At 41.9% G+C, this 22,370-nt stretch overlaps 3 protein-coding genes across 3 annotated transcripts; all 3 read left to right on the forward strand.

The window, feature by feature from the left end:
* The first annotated feature begins 454 nt into the window (after positions 1 to 454).
* Positions 455 to 6,878, forward strand: LOC128442792 (charged multivesicular body protein 4b). Its single transcript, XM_053425366.1, has 5 exons — positions 455 to 788; positions 2,918 to 3,095; positions 3,580 to 3,694; positions 4,723 to 4,849; positions 5,605 to 6,878. Exons 1-5 carry the CDS (start codon positions 605 to 607, stop codon positions 5,667 to 5,669), a joined length of 669 nt encoding a protein of 222 aa, XP_053281341.1. The 5' UTR covers positions 455 to 604; the 3' UTR covers positions 5,670 to 6,878.
* Positions 6,879 to 7,777: 899 nt separating this feature from the next.
* eif2s2 (eukaryotic translation initiation factor 2, subunit 2 beta) lies at positions 7,778 to 13,662 on the forward strand. The gene is made up of 9 exons (XM_053425204.1): positions 7,778 to 7,915; positions 9,601 to 9,784; positions 9,919 to 10,019; positions 10,221 to 10,350; positions 10,442 to 10,542; positions 11,334 to 11,482; positions 11,657 to 11,713; positions 11,805 to 11,890; positions 12,393 to 13,662. Exons 1-9 carry the CDS (start codon positions 7,901 to 7,903, stop codon positions 12,566 to 12,568), a joined length of 999 nt encoding a protein of 332 aa, XP_053281179.1. The 5' UTR covers positions 7,778 to 7,900; the 3' UTR covers positions 12,569 to 13,662.
* Positions 13,663 to 15,815: 2,153 nt separating this feature from the next.
* On the forward strand, positions 15,816 to 21,147 carry LOC128442230 (serine/arginine-rich splicing factor 6). Its single transcript, XM_053424572.1, has 6 exons — positions 15,816 to 16,049; positions 16,446 to 16,657; positions 18,287 to 18,408; positions 18,513 to 18,715; positions 18,864 to 18,944; positions 19,128 to 21,147. The coding sequence occupies exons 1-6, from the start codon at positions 15,943 to 15,945 to the stop codon at positions 19,561 to 19,563; spliced, it is 1,161 nt and encodes a 386-aa protein (XP_053280547.1). The 5' UTR covers positions 15,816 to 15,942; the 3' UTR covers positions 19,564 to 21,147.
* Positions 21,148 to 22,370: the final 1,223 nt, after the last annotated feature.

Consider the following 22,370-nt stretch of genomic DNA (forward strand, 5'->3'; position numbering starts at 1 on the left):
CCAACATACTATATTGCCATCTTTCTGCAGCTAGAACCTGAGAAACGAGAATACATAACACCTCAGTATCATTACTTAGGTTTCCATGGCTGTGACCAAACAGCTGCACTCCAGCTGTTGTCCTGAATGAGCTTTGCTAATGAAAGAATACTGCATAGTCACATGCAGTATGCGTTGAGAGCACAGCATCCTGGTTTAAATGTTACTATTAAATGGAGTATCCGCTCCTGCGCAGAAGCGGACTGCACAGGATTAATTTGATTTGATTTAATTTAAATTAATTTAATTTAATTTAAAAAATAATATTGTTTTTTATTATTTATTTTTTCATTATTTATTTGAAGTTTAATTATTATTATAATTATTATTACTTAAAACTTCCCCAGCAGGTGGAGACAGTGGGCGCAACAAGCACCGCCCACATGCTGTCAGTGCTCATTACGTCATTGGGCCTTATCCAGGAAGTAGAAAAACATCAACAATCGTCCATGTTCAGACTGGGACAAGTGTCACTGTGGTCCAGCCGCTGAGCCTCGTCCTCTCCGGCATTACGCACATTTGTTAGTTTCATTATTGATAAACTGTGTGTCTGAACTTCGTGGACATGTCGTTGTTGACTAAGATATTCGGGGCAGGAGGAAAAGGAGGAAAGGGACCGAGCCCGCAAGAGGCAATCCAGAAGCTCCGAGAGACGGAGGAGATGCTAACGAAGAAGCAGGAATTCCTGGAGAAGAAGATCGAGCAGGAGCTGCAGATAGCCAAGAAGAACGGCACGAAAAACAAACGAGGTGGGACAGCAGCGTGGGGTTTTCTCCTGGTTTCTGCTTCGTGGCATCAAAAATGCCTGGTCAATAACCCGAAGCTAAGTGTTAGCGTGCTAGCTAAGTTAATTGTGATCGTCGTCATAGTCACTGTTAACTCAGTTGATCGCTGTGTGTTTTATTGCCTGTGTGTGAGATTTGATTCTGGACTATCGGCTGCTTCAGTCAGGAATCCTCTGTTACCAACGTGTCTCTGCACATCACGTCTTCGTGTGATAGATCAGTGGCAATAATTAAACCCAATCAAAACACTGGATTAATGGTGTGGACATGGCTGTGGACAGTTGTCCTACTGCAGAGAGACAGGTCATGACGATACTGACAGGGACGGGGACAAGGGTTGAGTACTGGAGTATTAAAAGTCACTTACGGGGAGGTGGGGGTGTTTGCACCTTGGTCAGAAGTCTGTAGTGAAGCCTGCAGCAGGTCCTGCACCTCACTGCGAGGGAACTGTGGGACTCCGGACTGTCAGAACACATTCACAACCACTCATGAAGCTTCACTTTCAAAATACAAAGACATTAATCAACATGTAACAGGAAGCAAGGGTTAGAGGACGAGTCATTTCAATTATGATGTGAACAATGCTGCCAACGAATAAAAACAATTATTAAGATGACAGTCACATTCGGTTGCAGTGTATATAGTAGAGTGATGTGGATTTCTTTGGGGCAGGAAGGAACGCTCTCAGAGTCTCAAATAAAAGTATTTTATTACAGCTTGACCATCACATCTATTAATTCTGCAATTAATGATTATTTGATTATTGAGTAATCTGTTGATTATTTTCTTGATTGAGGGATTCGTTTTCTGGTCCTAAAATGTCACTAACCAGGTCATCAGAGGAGCAAAGTGTCCAGAAAATAATTTAATTTAAGAAGCTGAAATCAGAGAATTTAGATTTGTTTTGTCATAAAAAAATACTCAAACCAGTTCATTGATTATCAAAATTGTTGTCGATGAATTAAGTGGTCGATTAATCATCCAATAAGTGTTGCAACCCTTAAATTTATCACTATTATAAGTGGACATTTAGGCCTGAAATGACCACAAAGTGAAAAAACAGTAAGATCAATTATCTGGGACTGTGAGTATATATTCCAAAGTCCATGGTCAGTAGTTTTGAAGACACCTTGTCATGCAGGAATGTGTTGATTAAGGGTAGAACTTTGACCTTAAGGTTCAAAACAAAAGGTCAAAGTGTCACCACAGTCAACATTGGTAATCCTTCCTGTGCTTTGATCACTAACGGTACAGTCCCTTTATTTACTACCTCCGTGAGGAGAATAAGTCCGCCCTGCATGATGCTCTCTGACACTGCAAAAGACAAGTGGACTTGATGACTATTCAGTGGCGTTTTAAAAGGGCTCTGTGACACATTCAGGAGTGTGAAGGAAATATTGTGGGTCAGATTTCCCGACAGTTGATCTCCATGCAAAGCCACGCTGTGATTTGCCTCGCCACAGGAAGCAAATGTTTTATCCACTTCCTCTCTCGCACAGATTGAAAGTGAACGGGAGGCGGAGGTTCGTCACTGATTCATTTGTGTATGTGTGAGCGGGCTCAGTGCAGTTTTGCCGTTCAACCATTCACACACACACCTTCATACAGTGTGCAGCACCGTCTTTATCACCCATCACTCACACACAGCCGTCATGGGATGTCTGGGGTTCAGTTAGTTGCCCAAGGAAACACTTCGGCACACGGAATGGGGGGACTGACATTCTGGTGAATGGTTGACCCGCTCTCCCCTGTGGCAAAATAATTTCCACCTCATCTCTCAAATGCTCGTCATATCTGTAATTAATTGTCCCGCTCGTTGTCCGTGCTGTGACTAACATGTCAGATTAATGTGTAAGTATGTTGTCAATGATTCCCGTCAGCAGTGGAAAACTATGAAGTCACAGAGCGTTAAGCGCGGTGCTGACTAATGCAGCAGACGTTTAACAACCCGCTCCCATGACAGTACTCTTCTGTTGGAGCACAAAACCATCCCCATGATTCACAGTTTAACTTCACATCTATGTTGTCAACCTGTCTCTACTCCTCGTGACCCGTTCTCCTCTCACCTCCCCTCTGTCTCTCTCGCTCCTCAGCGGCCCTGCAGGCTTTGAAAAGGAAGAAGAGGTACGAGAAGCAGCTCGCTCAGATCGACGGCACGCTGTCGACCATCGAGTTCCAGAGGGAGGCTCTGGAGAACGCCAACACCAACACTGAAGTGCTCAAGAACATGGGCTTCGCTGCAAAGGCTATCAAGTCTGCCCATGAAAACATGTAAGAGCCAACACGCTGTCAATGATCCGATTCAGATCCGATTCCTCACAACTTCCCTGATCGATCAATCAGACGGAAGCTGAACTGGTTTAAAGAAATATTTTTTTTTTAAATATCCTCTTAACTGCCTTCATGGGAATTCAGGGAAATAGTGAACAATTTAGTCTTCACTTACAATAGAATGATTTTGAGGAATTTGTTTTACCCATATGCACATATCCCCTCAGCCAAACCCATCTGCATCTGCTGTTACTTGAATCTTCAATGGGCCTTAAATTACATACAATTAAAGACTACACTAGACATGTATTTATACAAACTTATCTGCTAAAACCTTAACATTAAATCTCCAGATTATATGGACAACATTAGTAGTTGCTCACTCTTGCTACATGCATCCCTCAGGTAAATGAGGTTCGGTTATCAGGGAGTCGAGTGTTTTTCTGCTTTACTCAGATTTTGTTCCTTGTCGTTCATGTTTCAGGGACATTGACAAAGTGGACGACCTGATGCAGAACATCACGGAGCAGCAGGAGCTGGCCCAGGAAATATCCGATACCATCTCTAAACCTGTCGGCTTCGGGGAGGAGTTTGATGAGGTCAGAGATGTGTTTTTTGTTCTTGTGAACACAATATTTCATGAACACCTTGAGGAAATTTCTATAAATTGTCAAAATGTTCATGTACATAATGTATCAAAAACCCTCATGAGGAACTTCTTTACATCTGGCACAAACATTTGCTTGGATTTGAGGATGACCTCATATGTGTGACCTCACAAAACCCATTTTTAGAAGTTATAAATATTTGTTTTTCAGAATGCCTTGGGAATGGGCTCAATGTTGGCCTAAATGTTCACTTGGACTCATAGCTGGATCAGATTTTGGTGATCAAATGTCAAGATCACGTTGTTCTCACAAAACATGTTTGTGTCCTCTTGAACATGACATTTCAAGTCTGTCTCTTCAAAGATTAGATTTGAAAGGTTAAAGTATCACAGTGACCTCATATGAGTCTGCTAAACAAAATGTATGTAGATTTCAGCTGCACTTTCTGGCGGAGGCATACAACTACAGAACTTAGGTTCTAGTTTTGTGGTTTACTCTAAATTCAGTTTGTTATTCTGAACTAATACCTGCTGATGTGTCATTTTTGGCTTCAGGACAATCTGACATTACAAACCTAGAAACATTATATTCAGCAGCAAAGGTCATGATTCTTCTTGCCCTGTTATTGCAGGACAGATTTTTTCAGCATCATCCTCAACGCTGCCATCTCAGGCTCAACACTGCTGACTGATCTCTGTGTGTCTTTACTCACTGAGGCTGTAGACTTCATTTTGAATGGTCTTATTCATAGCTCGACCTCACCACAGATGATTATTGTGTCCAGTCATCCTGGGACGATTCAGGAGAAAATAATGAATACATTCTTTCCTAGTTTCTCAGTCAACTGACTTTAAGTATTTTAATATAACTCTCAGTGAAACATTATTATACAAACTAACCCTAGTGAAAGTTAAATTTAATTATCTCTTTTCTTTATTAGGATCATCGACTTTATGTTTTTGGTGTTGCACAAAGTTGTTTGTGTTTTTCCTCATCTGCAGTGTTTGTGTTTTTCTCAGGATGAACTGCTGGCGGAGCTGGATGAGCTGGAACAGGAGCAGCTGGACAATAACCTGCTGGAGATCGGGGGAGCAGAGAACCTCCCTCTCCCAAACGTGCCTTCTACTTCATTACCTTCCAGACCTGGTGAGACACCTACAAAAAAAATCTTTATCCCACAACCCTGACTGCTAAATCTTTTTCTATCAGTGATAAGAATGGTTAAGTTTAGTCTTGTTTAGAGTTGGGTGGGAAGTTTGAGGACACACTATTAAATAAAAGGCCTATCTAGCTGTTTTATGATATGATCTGCAGAGAATATCCATACAATGGGGTCAGGACTTTCTCCAGAGTTGGCATTTTGCACATGAACAACACAGCAGTAGATTTTCCACTCAGGCTTGTTCAAAACAACACAGAAATCTCTAGAGCATTCAGGTGAGGGGTGGCGCGGCAAGCATACAGCACTGTAACAGCAGTGTGTTTTGGTTTACAGCACATAAACACTCTTATCACCGAAAGCTCTTGAATCTTATTGTCTTTCCAAGAGGACATTTTGACTGCGTCTTCTATGTGTATGGCTCCTTTTTCCCATCCTGATACATTTGTATTCCGTCACTAACGCGTCAACTCAAATGAGGTCAATCCTCTGGATAATCTCTGGCTGTTTTCCCCACATGGGCTTACCTGGAGATTTAACTAGGGGGTTGGCAGCAGAAATTCCAGAAAAAAGTCCATAGCCCCTCACTCAAGCACACAGCCCCTCTGGAGAATCAGAATCTGTTCAGTGCTCGTCTGAAAGCAGCTTCTGTTTTGTCATTATGTTGATTCCTGGGTCTAAAATCCAACTGACATCAACTTAAACATAACATAACATTATTTCTGTCTTTTCACCCTTAAAGCCAAGAAAGAGGAGGACAAGGACGAACTGGAGGACCTGCAGCGCTGGGCGATGGAAGCCATGTAAACGCAGCACCTGCCACATCATTCTTGCATCAGAGATGAAAGATGAAAGAACTTTGGGGAAATGAATGGACTGATAGGATGTTGTGATGAGTGTTCTTCGTGTGTCTGCAGAGAGATAGCGTCTATTTTATGTAACACTAAAAAAAGAAAAGCAAATAATGCTGTAGTGTCTCTTTTTCCATCCCCTGCACTCCTGTTAAATGAATATGAGCCACTCGGCAGCTTTTATATTGAAGCTCTGTCACTTTACCATGGCAATTTCCATGCCGTTGATTTCAATACAACACTAGCATTTCCTGGTCCTTGCAGTGGGGAAGGCATTTCAACACCTTCCGAGCTCATATTGAAGTGTGCTATTATTGTTATGAGCTCAGTGGTGAAGTAATGGAGCTGTCGTGTGTGGCGTTGTGAACGTCACTGGATGACGGGGGAAATTTGAATGAAGATTAATCTTCATTTATCTGTGTCTGACTCACATATTTACCTGTGTTTGTGGGGTAAAATCCACTTGATGTTTTATTTATTTTTTTCCTTATTGACAAAAGTTATTTAACTCCCTGTTGTTTTATCTTAATTTATTTGTTAACTGCACTGAAAAAAGGAGAGCAGCTGAGCATGTGCTGGGTGAAGAAGCTAGAGGCTGTGTGTGTTCGCCAGAATCTGAAACTCTTCTTTTGTATTAGGTTGTGTGCTTTGCCCTCCCCTTCTTACTTTTGTTGTCATTTCAATGCCCCAACCCCACAGAGACATTCTCACCAATGGTCCTTGTTATTTGTTGTAAATATCCCAAATGTATCTCTTTTTATATACCGTATTTTTGCTGTCACCAAGAGGTTCTGTTGAGGTTGTGTAAACTGAAGCATGCAACAGTGGGAAATCACAACACAAGTCACAATGCAAAGCTAGAGAGAGAGGTTGAACCTAAAACGTTCATCCTGCTCCGTCTGTCTCTGTCATCTCATAAAGGTTTCTATTTCAAATTGTATAATGTAAACAATAATATTAATAATAATGATGATAATACAATGTCTACAACATCAGCATTTTGGAGTTGAAAGAGTTAATTCCTTTAGTTTTTTCAAAGTCATTATGTACATTTTTTACATAAGAAAATGTGAAAAATATAACAATGAAGGATGAAGAAGCATGTTTGCATTTCAGTGTTAATTTATCCAGATGATTTTGAAAATCATTAAAAGTTTTCAAATTATTCTATTGTACTGGATTTTTGGTGGTCGTGTGATATCATTGTATTTAGCTTTACAGGCACTTCAGGCTCACAGAAATTATGTTTCCTAACCATAAAAATGATCAAAGAAGACAGACACCAAATCCCACAGTATCAGAGCAGGTTTGGCCTTTTATGTTGAAAACTGAATTAGGGTTAGGATTATCACTGAATATTATATTATTATTATTATTATTATTATTATTATCATTTTAACAGAATTATCACCCAAAAGAGTCAATAGATTATTTTAGCTGATTGAATAATCAAGTTATTGGTAAATTATTTCAGTAGTAATTTAAATGAACAAAGATCAACATAGTGAGTGTGTGAACATGTGGACAGTTTTACTTTATAAAAAAAGGTTTAGCAACATATGACTAGAAACACTTTATATAAATATACAAAATATATATATGATACTTTTATTTAAGCCTCTGTATAAAGATACACAAGTTATAATATACATAATATTAGAACAGGCAAACTCCCTGATTTAATTCATGTCATTTTGGTTTGTTCTGTAAATGTAACAAGTGTGTTAAAACAGTTCAGGTGTGCTCAGAATTATATGAGCTGGGCTTTTTTATTTGTTATGATTATCAGTAGTGCTAATATTATAAGAAGAGGAAAGCGAACTATTATTTATTTATTTTCCATATTCCGTTTATTAGTAAGAAAACCCTAACACCAGCCGGAGGAAGCTGTATAATCATCTAGTATTCAGCTAACATACATAACACAAGATTTAACATTAAAATGTCTGTTTTCCACTCCTCTCACTCACAGTAGCTGTTTAGCAACAGTTCTGGATTTGGAGTTGCTCTTGAACGCATCCCCACTGATACGCGCCGTCGCGCGTTGAACACGTCAGATTGCGTCGACGTCACGCTTGCGCACTGCGGCTCCGGCGCTGATGCAAGACATTTTCGGTGAGGCGGTGTGGGTCTGATCGAGGAGGACAAAAAAGTGACCGGATTTCAGACTCTTTTCATCCCGCAACCATGTCAGGAGACGAGGTGAGTCTCCGGGGGTTGTCCGCCGCGCCGTCGGCGTCACCGGGCGCACTCGCTGGGTAAACGTGTTGGGGTTATAGCCTCAGATGGAGGTGAAAGATGACTTTGGGCCTCGCCGCTGCTGCTCCCCTCCCTGTCCGCCGCAGCTCTCACATGGCAGCAGCCGAGCTAACAGCGGCCCGACCGGTCGCAAACTACGAGGAAACCCCCCGATGCACCACTGTAACACGATCCATGCCATCGGGATCATCGAGTAGATTATCAATAGTAGCGTGGCTCCTCACTCCGCCATGTCATGGCCACTGGGGAACTCGCACCGAGGGGCTGAAGCTAGCTAGCTAGCATAGTTAGCTTACTGTCCAATAAGCTGCTGCGCTAGCAGTGGATTTTTCCCAACCGGGGAGCTAACGGTTAAATTTCAATGCTACTGAACTGGCTCTAATATAATAAACAGCGGTGACAAGACAACTGTACGACTGTTCATCAGTATTATAACTCATTATGTGGCTTTATTACATTTAGCTGCTTTTCATAGTATCAGACAATTTGACGTTAGATCTCAAGCGATAGTCGTTTAATACTAGTTCTGAATGACCGACTGTTGTTCGTGCTTTAAGGCTCATCCATGAATCAATGAAGTTTCTGTTCCATCACTTTATAATCACTGGATAAAGTTCAAAATAATGAGCTGTTCAATAAACCATCATATTTCACTGTAGAATCTCATTTTGCTCACCATCAAATAAACTTAGTCAATAAAATGAGGGTTTCGTGCTTAATTTTATTCAGTATTTTCATTTAGGGTGTAAAAACGGTAATAATATGTCAAACTACAGTGAGTTATAACAACAGAACAACAGGAAAGACATTTCACACAGCAGGTGGCTGTGGTGACTTGATATGTTAAGAGGAGACCAGTTCTTCTGTCTCATTTGGTCTTTTTGTACATGGGACACCTGCGGTAACTGGGACCGCCCACTTTTAGAACGGCTCTGGTTCCAGAAGTAAATCTCCCACTCAGTCTACATTGATGTTTCATAAAATCCTCATAAAAACCAGCTGCAATATGAATTGTTGCCGTAAAAAAGTAAAAGAATGAAAAGGAACTATGCTTCCCAGAATCCTATGTGAATGGTTCCTTTCCAACCATTTCCAATGTGCTTCTTCTTGAACTTATTTTCCTCGCCTTAAACACGCCGCAGCAATTTTCGCAGGTGTAGTATGTTGCCATTACACCAAAGGATTTTGGGTATTATAGTATCTTTCCTTAAGATTGAAAACAATTTTTTTTTCTTGAAATGCAGTTGACGTCATTAGGACATTAAGTACGTAGTGTTCCACAGTCCCGTAGCTTGAGGAACTTCTACATTGGATGGTAACAGTACTATGGCTGAAAACCAAAATAGTATTAGACTATTCAGAAAATGAATGGCCGGAGCCACAGCTTTATTGCCCTGTAACCTGTAGTAATCACATGAAAGTGGAAGCTGGAAAAGGGGAACAGTAGATAAGGAAGAAAAATGTGCCGACCATGCTGAACTGTAATGGCGTCAGAAGGTCAAAGTTCAATTAAAAAAATAAAAGGATAATTTCTCATATGGGAAGACAATTTCATCAATTTGTTGTCATTTAGTCTTCTTGCTAACCGGGTCGTAAAGCTTAATTTCTTTCTTGTTTCTTCACTTCAGATGATTTTCGATCCCAACATGACCAAGAAGAAGAAGAAGAAGAAGAAGCCCTTCATGCTGGATGAGGAGGGAGGAGAGGGCGGCGGCGGAGAAGAGACTAAAGAGGTGGAGGCGAAGGAGGTGGAACCAGAGGCCGGAGATGACAAGGAGATGGAACTGGAGGAGGACGAATGCAGGAAGAAAGGTTTGAATGAAAACAAAGATGGTTCTCACTTAAAGCTCATGTATAGGCCTTGATGCTGTAGAGGGATGTTACGTCAGACGTTTAAATGTCAGTCTGCATTAAGGTGGATCTAATCTGTGTCTCTTCTTCTCTAGAGCCATCCGATGATCTGAACGACCTGAACTTCTTCAACCAGAAGAAAAAGAAGAAGAAGCCCAAAAAAGTATTTGAAAATGAAGTCGAGGAGGGATTAAAGGTCAGTTGCCGCTAAACTGGAACATCTGCAATCCGTCTTTCTTCTCTCCTCATCACTTGTGTGTGAATTCTAATCATTTTACATCGGTTCCTCCTGTTTTACTGTAGCTTTCTCCTAAGTCCACTTAAATGTCTTGACCACATTCACACGTAGTCTTCGTCATCTCGTCGCTGAATTAAATTTTTTCTCGGTCTTATCCAGGAGCTGAAAATTGAAGGAGAGCAGACCGAGGTGCCGGAAGAAGACAACCTGGACTTGATGCTTCCGACCAAAAAGAAAAAACCCAAGAAGGTCGATTTTGACGAGGGAGAACTACTGGAGAAGGACGATGGTGAGAATAAACCACCTCCCCCTTTTTCATGTAGAGATTAAAAAGGGAAGAAAGAAACTTGAGTGAAAATGTTTGTACGATTTGTTTGTAGCTCTGGACGACGACGACGGAAAGAACAACGATGGCGTCTCCTTCAGCTCCTGCATGGGACCTGCTTGGGCCGGCACAGAAAGAGACTACACTTATGATGAGGTAGGGCACCTGTGAACTATCACAACACACACAACCAAGATTCCCTTATCAACTGGCAACCTAACAAACATGATGGACAGCCTCTTTGAGAATTTCTGAAAATGCAGTGATACAGATTTAAAGTCTTCTCATCCAGTCGTGCGTCATTCTCGCTTGTTCATTTTTAAATGGAAATAAAGTTGCCTCAAAGAATGAAGTTAGGTGAGACCAGAGGAAGTTTTCTCAATTCGTACCATCATAGGGTAAGAATAGAATGGAACAATGACAAGTCTGTAAGTTATTTGATATGTTTTCTGTCTGACTTCCTGATCCCAAAGTAAAGCACTTTTTTTTCCAAATAGAAGTCTTTTTGTTGTTACCAGCTAAACCGGTAACTGCTCAGACATGATACACATGGTCTCTGCTGGTAGTTAGGTTTCTACTGATTAGCACCGATCAGGATGTCAGTCATAATTCTTGAACGGCTGTTTTTTGCCGTCCATACAACAACACAGACCCTGAGTTTCAACCGAAAGAGTGTCAACAGCTTTTCCAAACAGTCAGTTTCAGCTCCACAGAAATGTGGAAATTAGACGTCAATCTAGCGACAGTGAGGTGTTTTAACACTAACACAAAGTAGTATGGATGTAGCCCACAGCTCAGTTTGTCTCATCAACATGGTCCTAATATTTCTAGAATACTGACCCCCACATGTGTCCTAAAGATGTTTGGTCAACGAGTATCATGAAAGGTCCTGGTGTAAATACTTTTGGCTACAGTCGGCGTAACTCTTGCGACATCTCTGTGTTCAGCTCCTGAACCGCGTCTTCAACATTATGAGGGAGAAGAACCCAGACATGGTGGCCGGAGAGAAGAGGAAGTTTGTTATGAAGCCTCCTCAGGTGGTGCGAGTGGGAACCAAGAAAACCTCCTTCGTCAACTTCACAGACATCTGCAAACTGTGAGTCTCTCCCCTCGTACACACCGACCTCCCTCACTCTAACTGTCTCCCTTCTCTTTGATGCCACTGTTAAGTTTGATTAGAACTAATTCGGCTGATCTATGACTTGTATCAAACCCGCTGTCCTCTTGGTGTTGCTACCTCTAAAATGACCGTTCATGCATTTCATCCCAGGTTGCATCGTCAACCTAAACATCTCCTCGCCTTCCTGTTGGCTGAGCTTGGAACAAGGTACGTCTTTGTGTTTACTCTGTAGACTTCTCAAATGACAGCAAACCCATGTGTGCACTGCCCTGACAGTTTGTTCTGCTTCTGTCCACAGTGGTTCTATAGACGGAAATAACCAGCTTGTGATTAAAGGCCGATTTCAACAGAAACAGATAGAAAACGTGTTGAGAAGATATATCAGTAAGTGGGAATTTCACTTTTTACTTGCAGTAAACATTTTCAGATTTCCAAACAGATGTTGTGGTTTTCTGCATGAACAAAGTTTTATCCACCATCTACATGACTTCAGCTTCAGATCCAAGAATGTTTTGTTTAAAAAAAAAAAACACCCCGATATTCTATATTTTTTTATTTGCTGTAAAATTCTTGAATGAAATTGTTCAAATTGGCGACCTACATTCAATCATTAAACTATAATTACAACTTAAACTCCTACAAGGTTCAACTGGATGATAGGTTTCTAATTTCACATTAAACTACGTCTAAGATGTGAATGTAACTCATCCATATGATAAACGTATAAATAGGATTGATTAATTTATTCGTAATCATTCATCACAACTATGGGTCCTCGTTCAGAATATTCAAAGAGGGGAATTCAGGTATTTGTCCTTTTGGATGTAAATGGGGCTGGGTGAAAGTTTTAGCACATGAATGCTAATAACTGTGTTCTCCCCTGCAGAGGAATACGTGACGTGTCACACCTGCCGCTCCCCAGAGACCATCCTGCAGAAAGACACTCGCCTCTATTTCTTGCAGTGTGAGACCTGCCATTCCCGCTGCTCAGTCGCCAGCATCAAGACCGGTTTCCAGGCTGTGACGGGCAAGAGGGCGCAGCTCCGCGCCAAAGCCAACTAAAGGCCAACAAAACAGGGCTCCCCGCTCCTCTCTCTGCCTCCCCTTTCCTCGTCAGAAGGGTGGGAGCTGGGACGGGATGCCCCTTGATTTGCTAAAAGGACTCTCTGAATCGAACTGCGGGAGGGTTTGGCTGTCTGTTAGCTGGGTCATGGCCTGACCAGGCAGGGAGTGAGAGAGTATCTGAAGGTGATGCATGGGGTTCAGGGTGTTGTAGACAGATGATGTTTTACCACATACACTGTTGGATTTGATTTGTTATCTGGCTGATAAACCCTCCACCTCCACGGTTTATTTTCTTCCCATTTGCTGTGATTCTTGATTCCTGCAAGAAAACCCTGATTCAACTCATATTCTTGCGCGTTCATTCTTGTCCTACCTTGCATACAACACACGTGAATACATTTCTCCATCTAACCAGCCAAATTGTAATTTCTGCAACAACAGTTCACTTCTTTATGCTTGAGCTCAACATTGGTTTATCTGAAAGTTGTGTTTCTGTGCCTGGTCTGGCCCTGAATCACAAAACTGCCACTCCAGAGTCAATTTTTGCTGTAGCTTATCAAAGATAAAAATCAAAGTCATCAGGCTGGAGAACATACAGAAATATGTGTCACAGATTGTTTTACAGGAGAAAATTACAAAGTAAAACTTGCAGGGGTGGATGATAGCGGGAGCGCCTTCTCACTGAAGACTTGGAGAGACGAAGTATGTGAGCCAGAATTTAGAAAGTGTGTTTGAGTGCTTTTGAATCATTGATGAACAGCTGTTTACTTGATAATTTCTTTGATTTCAAAAGTTTATGATAACACAATTTGTCAAACTCTAAATATTTGATTAGAAAGATGTGAAAATTTATAAAAAATATTTTTCCCAATAAGTGCAGAATTCTTGAGCTAATGACGGTCTCTGAAAACGAACACGGGTCATCATTTTCAAGTGTGAATCAAGAAGTTCTCAACACAGGCTAGCAAGTATATGAAGAGTTTCAGACCAACGATACTGCTTCTCTTGTTTGGAAAAAAGTGGATATGGTCTGACTGGAATCATTTTAAAACCTGGTTTTTACAAAAATAAAATCTTATTCTCTCTCTCCATTACTGCTTTCTCTGTACTTTACATCTGCACCACAGTTTCTTATCTACAGAACGCAACTGGTGAATCCTTTCATATCAAATACATTAGGTATTAATTGGAGCGGGCAACAGCCTTTTACACAACAGTAGGTAGCAAACTACCGACAGTAGAACTGATATTGTTTTAGATATATCTTAACCATCTATTATTGCTTAAAACCTGTGATCCTCCAGGTTTGGGCTGAACGTACTACATTTACAACCTACATCACTTTTTATGAATCAGAATGGCTACACAGAAAATACACTGATTTATTATTATATAGAAATATTTTGTACGTTTCAAAATAAAAAAAGTTAGGTCTACTACTATTCGAGTACATAGAGAAATGCAAGACCAGAGTCAGATACTCTAAATGTGAACACATACTTGTGCAGAGAATAAAGAAAATTTGAACTTTTTTGAATTCCATATTCAAGGACAAGGGCTGCTTAGGGCTTTATCCGTATCAATGGGGTTTAGTTGATCTGATGGAAGCCCTGGTACAAGAACCTCAGTAAAAAGGTGGAATATGGCCAAAATGGCCACTAAATGCAAAATAGCAGGCTTCCTGTTGCGTTTTCCCAATTGCACCTCCAGACTTTTTTGTTTGTCTGGTCATGATACACATTTGTATCGGTTTTTGTGAAGATCGGTCAGAATAATTTATAATATATAATAATAATAATCCTTACAATTTCAATTTCACTGACTGTCTGTCAGTGCCTTTCAGTGCTCGGGCCCTAATAAATGATCAAATATTAAAAAAAAATTACTCATTAATTTCACCTCAATCATCTATTTAATTGAAGAGCTTTGGGTTCCAGGGAAAACTATGAAACCACTGCATGTGTATCTGATCATCTTGAAAATCTCTACATAAAATGTTGTTACACATCATGGACAAAAATAAATTCCCCCAATGCTATTAAATAGGTAGTAGTACAAGTTATCAGTCAGTACCACGTAAACCGCCTGCGTAGGGATGGAGAACCCACTCACATCTGGATCAGACACGCACTATGAGCATCAGATTCTATGATTTTCCCAGTGCGTTCCACACCATCCTGCTTGTGTAATGAGGGAGAGGCTGTACACCTCTGACTTTCAGTAAAACCCTGAGTCATGCCTCTTGCAGAAGTTCTCTGATGACTCTGCAGTGGTTGGGTGTATAAGTGATGGGAGGGTGAGTGCAGAGAGCTGGTGGACGGTTTTGTGGAGTGGCCTGCTAGAAATCACCCGCTTCTGATTGTGGCCAAGACCAGGGAGATGGTGAGGGCCTTCAGGAGGAGGAGGACGGTGTCATGGCCACTGTGTTTTGTGGGTGAGGATGTTGCCAAGTGGAAAACCAACACTGATGCTGTGTACAAGAAAGGGATGAGCTGAGGATGCTGAGATATTTCAACGAGTGCAGCAAGATGTTGGAAATCTTCTATCAGTCTGCTGTAGCCAGTGCACTGTACTTCGCTGTGGTCAGCAGCAGCATCGGAGCCGGTGACAGCAACAGGCTTAACAAACTGATTAAGAAGGCTGGTTCCGCTATTGGCTGCAAACCGGACTCTTCCGAGGTGGTGATAATGAGGAGGGCATTGAACAAACTGTCCTCCATCATGGACAACCACGAGCCCCCTTTCCACCACCTAGTGGACAGACAGAGGATCACTTTCTCCAACGGACTGGTTCAGCCTCGCTGCCGCAAGGACTCATACAGGAAATCCTTCATGCCCACAAAAATAAGACTGTACTACTCCTCACCTCTGTCAAAAGGCCAACCCTCAAAACCATGAGGCCTATAGTTCCTGTCCACACTAAAACTCTCTGATTGCTCTTGCAGCAACTGTGAATTTATGTTTTGCACATCTCCTACTGATATTTATAACTTTACCTTTCAAACAACTACTGCACTTTTGCATGCTTGTCTCTTTTGTCGCCTTCTGCAATACGTATTTTTTCTTTGCTCTTTACATGCCGCTGTAACACAACAATTTCCCAGTCTGGTATCAATAAAGTACATCTATCTATCCATCCATCCCTCCATCCATCCATCCCTCCCACTATACTGGAGCTTTTAATTTGATACTCCGTCCCGGAAGTTCGTCACCTCTAGCCTGACGCTTATTGGCTGGTCCTGTGTCGTCAGAGACAATATGTTAGCGGAGACGCTAACGGCTAATCTCACTCTGCACGGCGGCATCGGCCCTTTCCACAACGACCTGTGAAGATCAACTATCCGAAACTACACCAACTAAACGCGGAAGACCATGCCTCGGGTGTACATCGGGCGACTGAGCTATAATGTCCGCGAAAAAGACATCCAGCGATTTTTCAGCGGATATGGGAAACTCAATGAAGTCGATCTAAAGAACGGGTGAGTTTTTCGGAGAATAGCTAACGTTTGCTAGCCTCTCATGCTAACGACGACTGTGCAACCCGAATAAAAAAATCTACGATATAAAGCAAATGTATGTTTAGTTTAATATTCGAGTTAGCTTGCAATGTTTCTTCGTGTGTTCGATTTGCTGTGATATTATTCTTATGAGTTTAAATGTGCTTCACGTCCTCGACATTGTTCCCAGCCGTGTGGCAAATGTCGCATGGCCAACATGTCGTCTTTGTGTTTGCTAGAGCGCGGAGCTAGCAGGCCATGCTAGCCATACCTAGCTAGCCGCACCATAGCGGGTTGATATAACGCATTGGGATTAAACCTGTTGATTTTCTATGTATTTGTTCTTACTCCATGTTTAACCTATTTCCCCGCCTCTAGCTATGGATTCGTGGAGTTTGAAGATAACCGGGACGCCGACGATGCCGTGTATGAGCTGAACGGGAAGGAGCTGTGCGGGGAGCGGGTGATCGTCGAACATGCCCGCGGACCGCGGCGAGACCGAGATGGCCAGGGTGGGGGTTACGGCGGTGATAGAGGTGGTCGCGGCGGCGGAGGCGATCGCGGCGGAGGCGATCGCGATGGTGGGCGCAGTAAGTGGAGTCTATTACAAGATACCCCCCCTCTCCCCTTCCCCTCGGGGCGAGGTGTCGGATGTGGCCTGCACACACAGCTGTTTAGTGGAGTCACTTTGGCGCCGTTGTGCAGACTTGCAGCTCAAGTTTGCAGATGTTTAATCTTTTCATATAATTGCCAGGTTACACTGACAACGGTTTATATCCAACCACACCTTGAATCCCTAGGTTAAATTACTACCACAGTTACTATTACTATTCAGATACCATGCACTCAAATAGTTACCCAATGCTCAAGAATGATCCCATTTATTTGATGTGTAAACCCTGACTAAGGAGAGAATGTCAAATCAAATCAGCACTATCTACTTTTGTCACTCAGAATCTTAACCTTTCCCCTAATCTCATCTTGGGGACAAATTGTTCTTAGTTTAGACTCTCCAGGGTTGGTGACCTGCAGGCTTTTGCTCCTCCCGTCTGAGCCACACGCAATTGTCTGTGGTTCATTATTGGGTATAAACAAAAAGCTGCAAGTTGGAGCCCCCAAAAAGCAGAACTCTTACTTAGACTGCAAAGATGGAGTTAGTTAAAGTAATTTGTAAATTAGGTGTTACTATGGTTTGCAAACTTCTCTTGGATGATGGTGAGCCTTGTTTTTAAAGGCTTGACTTCCAAAATTTGTTTGCAACACAGAAGAGAAGCAATCACATTTGACCACGAACATAGCTAGTGCAGTTTTAGCTTGAACGATTTAACTAGACTAACATTTTCTTGTGAAATGTGTATTTCTAACTTTGGTATATATATATATAATATAATATATATATTTATTTTCATATTCAACATTAACAAACGTCCTTGATGTTTCAATTTGAAAGAGTCCAGTTGCGGCTGAGAGTCCATTGAGGCTAAAGATGACTGGCTAAGATGACTGCCTGTCCCGTTTGGCCTTGGCTTTCACCTTACAATGTGTGTGTGACCTTTGCCCCCCTTGATCCTTGGCTGACCTAACCGGAAGCCATGATGACAGCAGCCTTTTGCCAATAGACCAGGGGTGATGGTGAGAATTGCCATTGGTTTCTATGTTGACAGCAAACATAAGTGGACCGGCTCTGGTAAATAACTTAAAATCAAAAGAGATGCTGTAAGTGGAAAACATTTTCAGACTGATATTTGGTCTAGCGACTATATCAAAAGATTGGTGTACGTGTTTCACTACACCGTTCTCCCTTAATTTGATTGAACAGTGTCCTCGACGGTAACCTAATGTGGGTGCCTCCTTTTTTTTGTAACAGGGTTCAGAGGTCTAGAAAGAACATCACTGTCCATTTCTTTATGCAACTAAAGCATCACAGTGGGATGCATCAAAGTAAGACAGGCTTTGTATAGCCTGAAATGGATGCAGTGGTGTTCTTTGCAGCAGAGTGCAACTTGGACATACTGAATAATACTGGCTGTTGATCACCTTATCTGAAGCTTATTGTTTGAAAGTGGGATCAGAGCTACTCTCTTTAAGTTCAAATTTTTACCCCCTTGGTCTTATTCTTTCAAGTAACTTCTTGTGTTCATTTGATAACCCACCGTAGTCAGAAGTGACTTGGCCATTTTTGTTGGTTCTAACTTTTTCAATGTGTCGTGTTTTTAAAGGCAGTGGTGGTTACAGCAGCCGGACCCACACTGGCAGGGAGAAGTATGGACCCCCAGTCCGTACTGAGTATCGTCTCGTCGTTGAGAACTTGTCAAGCCGCTGCAGTTGGCAAGACCTAAAGGTACACGTAACAGTTTGTTTCACATCAGTTTGGTTAAGGGTATTCACATCAGACTGTTGGTGTATATATGTTTTTCCTCTACTAAAACTGTCTCTGCCCTCCAGGACTTCATGCGCCAGGCGGGGGAAGTTACCTATGCCGACGCCCACAAAGAGCGCACCAATGAGGGAGTGATCGAGTTCCGCTCTCAATCAGACATGAAGAGGGCACTGGACAAGCTGGACGGAACAGACATCAACGGGCGGAAGATTCGTCTTGTGGAGGAACGACCCCGTAAACGAAGATCCTGCTCTGGCAGTCGTTCCAGGTACGATCAATACAACCCTCAATAAGTTGTCTAACTGGAGACACACTAGGCTGTGCTGTAAACTGTGTGTTGCTGGCACACTTGCAACCGTTTGTTGCATGTAGAATTACTGTGCATCTTTTAACTTTCTTCCTTAACTCATCCTCAGATCTCGCAGTCGCCGCCGCTCCCGTAGTAGGAGCCGAAGGAGCAGGAGTCGCTCCAGGAGTCGCTCCAGATCCCATTCGAGGTGAGGATCACCCTAATCTAGAAAGCAGAAGAAAACCGATAAAGGACTTATTTATTGATATATTGCACTGATGGATAAAAGTTTAGTGTGGAGTCTGTGTATTGGCTCGTGTTAAAATAATGTTGTTTAATCTGAACTTCAAATCACAAAGCAATAAATAAACATGTATTTTTTTGCTTACAGATCTCGTTCCCCTATCAACAAGAGGAATCAATCCGACTCCAGATCTGGAAGGAAGTCTCGCTCCAAGTCAGGAGAAAGCAAATCGCATTCTCGCAATCGCAGGTCACACTCTCGTTCCCGCAAATCCAAATCTCATTCACGCTCCCATTCACCTGACCGGAAATCCAAGTCTCGTTCTAAGAGCCGTTCCAAGGCAAAGTCAGAGCGTGATTCTCGCAGTCCCTCAAAGGAGATGGCCGTTGACAAGAAGTCCCGCAGTCGATCAGCTTCCCCAGTAGAGAACGGGAAGGAGGAGCGTGCTGCCAAATCTGCCTCCCGCTCCCCATCCCCCCGGGAGGATGACCGCCGATCCAAGTCTAAGGAGAAGCGCTCAGTCTCCCGCTCAAAGTCCCGCTCAAGATCTCGCTCACGATCTAGATCAGCTTCTCAGGATTAGTGGGATGGGAGTTGGGGGAATTCATCTAAATGTTGAGCTACATCCCTGTGCTGTACATAACGAGCAGTGTTGTCATACAGGCTTATGCTCTCTGACTTGTCTACTTTTCTCCTGCAAGTGTGCACTTGTCTTTGACACGTTTTAGATGCAGTTTTATTAGAGGATGCACCAAAGTGACCAGGCTGCCTTTTCGGGACAAACTTGAGTATCTGAATCATCTGCCTCCCAGATTTATTTTCAGATAATGAACTGCTAGTATATAGTCTTAAGATCTGCAACCTGAGGTAGTTTAAGTCACTTTGTCTCAAACATCTCACCCTGTTACAACAGTGTCATATTTTTGAAGCTGTAATAGCTTAGCAAACAAAGTTTTCTTTAATAGACTTAAATCATCTCAGTTTGCCACAGATCTTAGCTAAAAATACATCATCCATCAGGCTTTGTTTGATGCAATCTTTCCGCTTCATACACTCAACTGCCTGGTTGTGGGAGAAAAGTAGCATATGGCCACAGCATTGGAGAAAGTTCTCTTTTGATCTACCTTCTCTAAATTGCTCTCCAAAAAAATCTTTGTTGTCTTGCGGGACTTTAAAATGCTCAACTGAATGCAAGAACTTGTAACTTCATATTTACAGGAAAATGATAAGGGTTTAAATTTCACATTTGAACAGCTTGTGTTGTAGGTGGATTGTTATGACCTCTTTTTAACCTCTTGTACATAGATCTTGCATCAAACAGATATATTCCTTTTTTGTAACCAAGACCAGGTAGTCTGTGGAAGACCACTTTGTTTTACTTAATGGTTTTCAGTTTGGCAAGTTTCAAGGTGTCAAATGCAGCGTCACATTTTTCTTGGCTTTCCTCAGTTTTGATTACAGCCTTGACGAATTAGATTTAATTTGTTTAGTTTATCTTCAGGCGTTCTTTGGGGTTAAGGGTTTTGTTCAGCATCTGCTTATTTAAAGTGTACAGCTACTGCTGGATTGTTTTTGTACTGGAAAGGTACATCCATACTAATCTCTGAAAGGTCAGCTTTATATCAGAGCGAACATCGTCAGATGTTTTCAGACATGAACTCCGGGGAATGTCCGCACAGGGGTGCAGCCTTCAGAGTTAACCTTTCGCACAGAACAACGCAGCAGATGCTCCTCTCAGATGCATTAACAACTGCTGCGAAAATCACACGTTTCTGACATTGACACCTGGTTCTGTCCTTATCACTATAAGCTCTAGACATCCTCGATAGTTTGATCATCCCCCCCTCTCCAAGTCTTGCCTTTGTTGCATTAGAAACGTCATCAGTGGAATGAATTCTCCAGAGTATGGCCTGCTATTTTCTCACATGGAATAATTTGGACTTTCTCAGGAGTTTTTACTAGGGTTGGCTGATAAACGTCTGGAGCCTATCACTCGTACTTTTGTGTTAACATACCGTTCAGTGCATGTCTGAAAGCAGCTTTGCAGAATGCTGCCCCCCCTCTCCAGGATGTGGAATAGATTTGTATTTTTCTCCATGCAAATGAGATCTAACAGAAAATGTCCTTTTTTTATTGTATGTTCAATTAAAGATCTTAATGAAATAAATATTTGTGTGATGTTACTTATTTGTTTGACCTCAGTATTGACATGACCTACATCCTGCCTATCTAAAATGAATGCTCCCTAAGTAATGAATGGTACTGTGGGTGGGGGGGGGGGCAGCCTCTGGTTTGCAGAAGAGGTTCATGAATTTTTGAAGTAAGAAGCTGACGTTGATTGGTCTCCACTGTAATCGATAATATTTTCACATCGATCGCTACTGAGAGCGAAGCGCTTCTATTCTAAGGAAGCGGGCAGTGACTGTGCTGTGGGCTCGCGCATGCGCAGTGTGAGCCCCGGAGCCGCAGGAGATCAGAGCTGGTGAGACAAATTTCACTTCGCAATTTATCCCATTTAATTCCACATTTGATCATTTTCTCTTCATTGAAGCGTCTTTAAACCGAACGGGTTTTTAAAGGGGGCGAGTGTCGGCGGGTTTTTACCTGAATGTGAAGCGTGTTCGACGATAAGGATTTAAAGCTCAAAGCTGTTCATGTTAAAATATATAATAGCGCGCGTTCAATGAAGCTAATCGAGTGATAACACAATTGAACGTGAAGAAATGGCGCTGGGGTCCGAGTCAGATGTGACATGCTAACGCCGCCGTGAGGTTGAGATGTTGGCGGAATGGGTGACAGGGTTCATTTTTTCACTAAATGGGATTTTCACTGTGGTATTTTACACATTTAATTTTTGTTTTTGGCTGAAGGCTTTCACGTCCTCCGCCATTTTAACTAAAATGCTGTATTTTGACGTGTCTGGAGTTTGATGCCTGCGCGTAAATATAGTAGTTTTACATTTGAAGGTCTTTATTAATCACGCCTGTTAAAAAGTCAGACGGGGTCATCATGGCTGTTGATGGGGGAGCCCCTCTCTGTTCTTCATTTCTATTCAAGACATTGCTCTTCATTGTTTTTATTGTTTGTCTTATTTTGTGTAAGTTAGGAGAAATCTCCAGGAAAATATTTCTGATGTAGTTCTAACGTTGTCTTTTAATGGTTCTGGGTTAGGGTTAGGGTTAGCCATTTTAGGGGAAATGGCAGGCAGTAAATACACATGGAGATTAAAACGACCTTATTGTAATTGTTCAAAGCACATAAGTGTGCCTAGATCTTAAAGGATTTCCCTTTCCGGTTGATGTCCCCCTGTGAATTACTAATATGAATATCACAATCACACTCTTACAATAATTGAGTGCTTAGAACAAAATAATTCAGATAAATAAACTG

Source organism: Pleuronectes platessa, chromosome 6 (genome assembly GCF_947347685.1).
Source record: "Pleuronectes platessa chromosome 6, fPlePla1.1, whole genome shotgun sequence".
Lineage (NCBI taxonomy): Eukaryota > Metazoa > Chordata > Actinopteri > Pleuronectiformes > Pleuronectidae > Pleuronectes > Pleuronectes platessa.

Coding starts and splice junctions, on each gene's coding strand:
- LOC128442792 (XM_053425366.1), top strand. CDS start 605: ATGTCGTTGTTGACTAAGATATTCGGGGCAGGAGGAAAAGGAGGAAAG. Junction 789..2,917: donor CGGCACGAAAAACAAACGAG/GTGGGACAGCAG, acceptor CTCGCTCCTCAG/CGGCCCTGCAGGCTTTGAAA. Junction 3,695..4,722: donor TCGGGGAGGAGTTTGATGAG/GTCAGAGATGTG, acceptor TGTTTTTCTCAG/GATGAACTGCTGGCGGAGCT.
- eif2s2 (XM_053425204.1), top strand. Junction 10,543..11,333: donor GAGACTACACTTATGATGAG/GTAGGGCACCTG, acceptor CTCTGTGTTCAG/CTCCTGAACCGCGTCTTCAA. Junction 11,891..12,392: donor CGTGTTGAGAAGATATATCA/GTAAGTGGGAAT, acceptor TCTCCCCTGCAG/AGGAATACGTGACGTGTCAC.
- LOC128442230 (XM_053424572.1), top strand. CDS start 15,943: ATGCCTCGGGTGTACATCGGGCGACTGAGCTATAATGTCCGCGAAAAA. Junction 16,658..18,286: donor CGATCGCGATGGTGGGCGCA/GTAAGTGGAGTC, acceptor GTGTTTTTAAAG/GCAGTGGTGGTTACAGCAGC. Junction 18,716..18,863: donor TGCTCTGGCAGTCGTTCCAG/GTACGATCAATA, acceptor ACTCATCCTCAG/ATCTCGCAGTCGCCGCCGCT.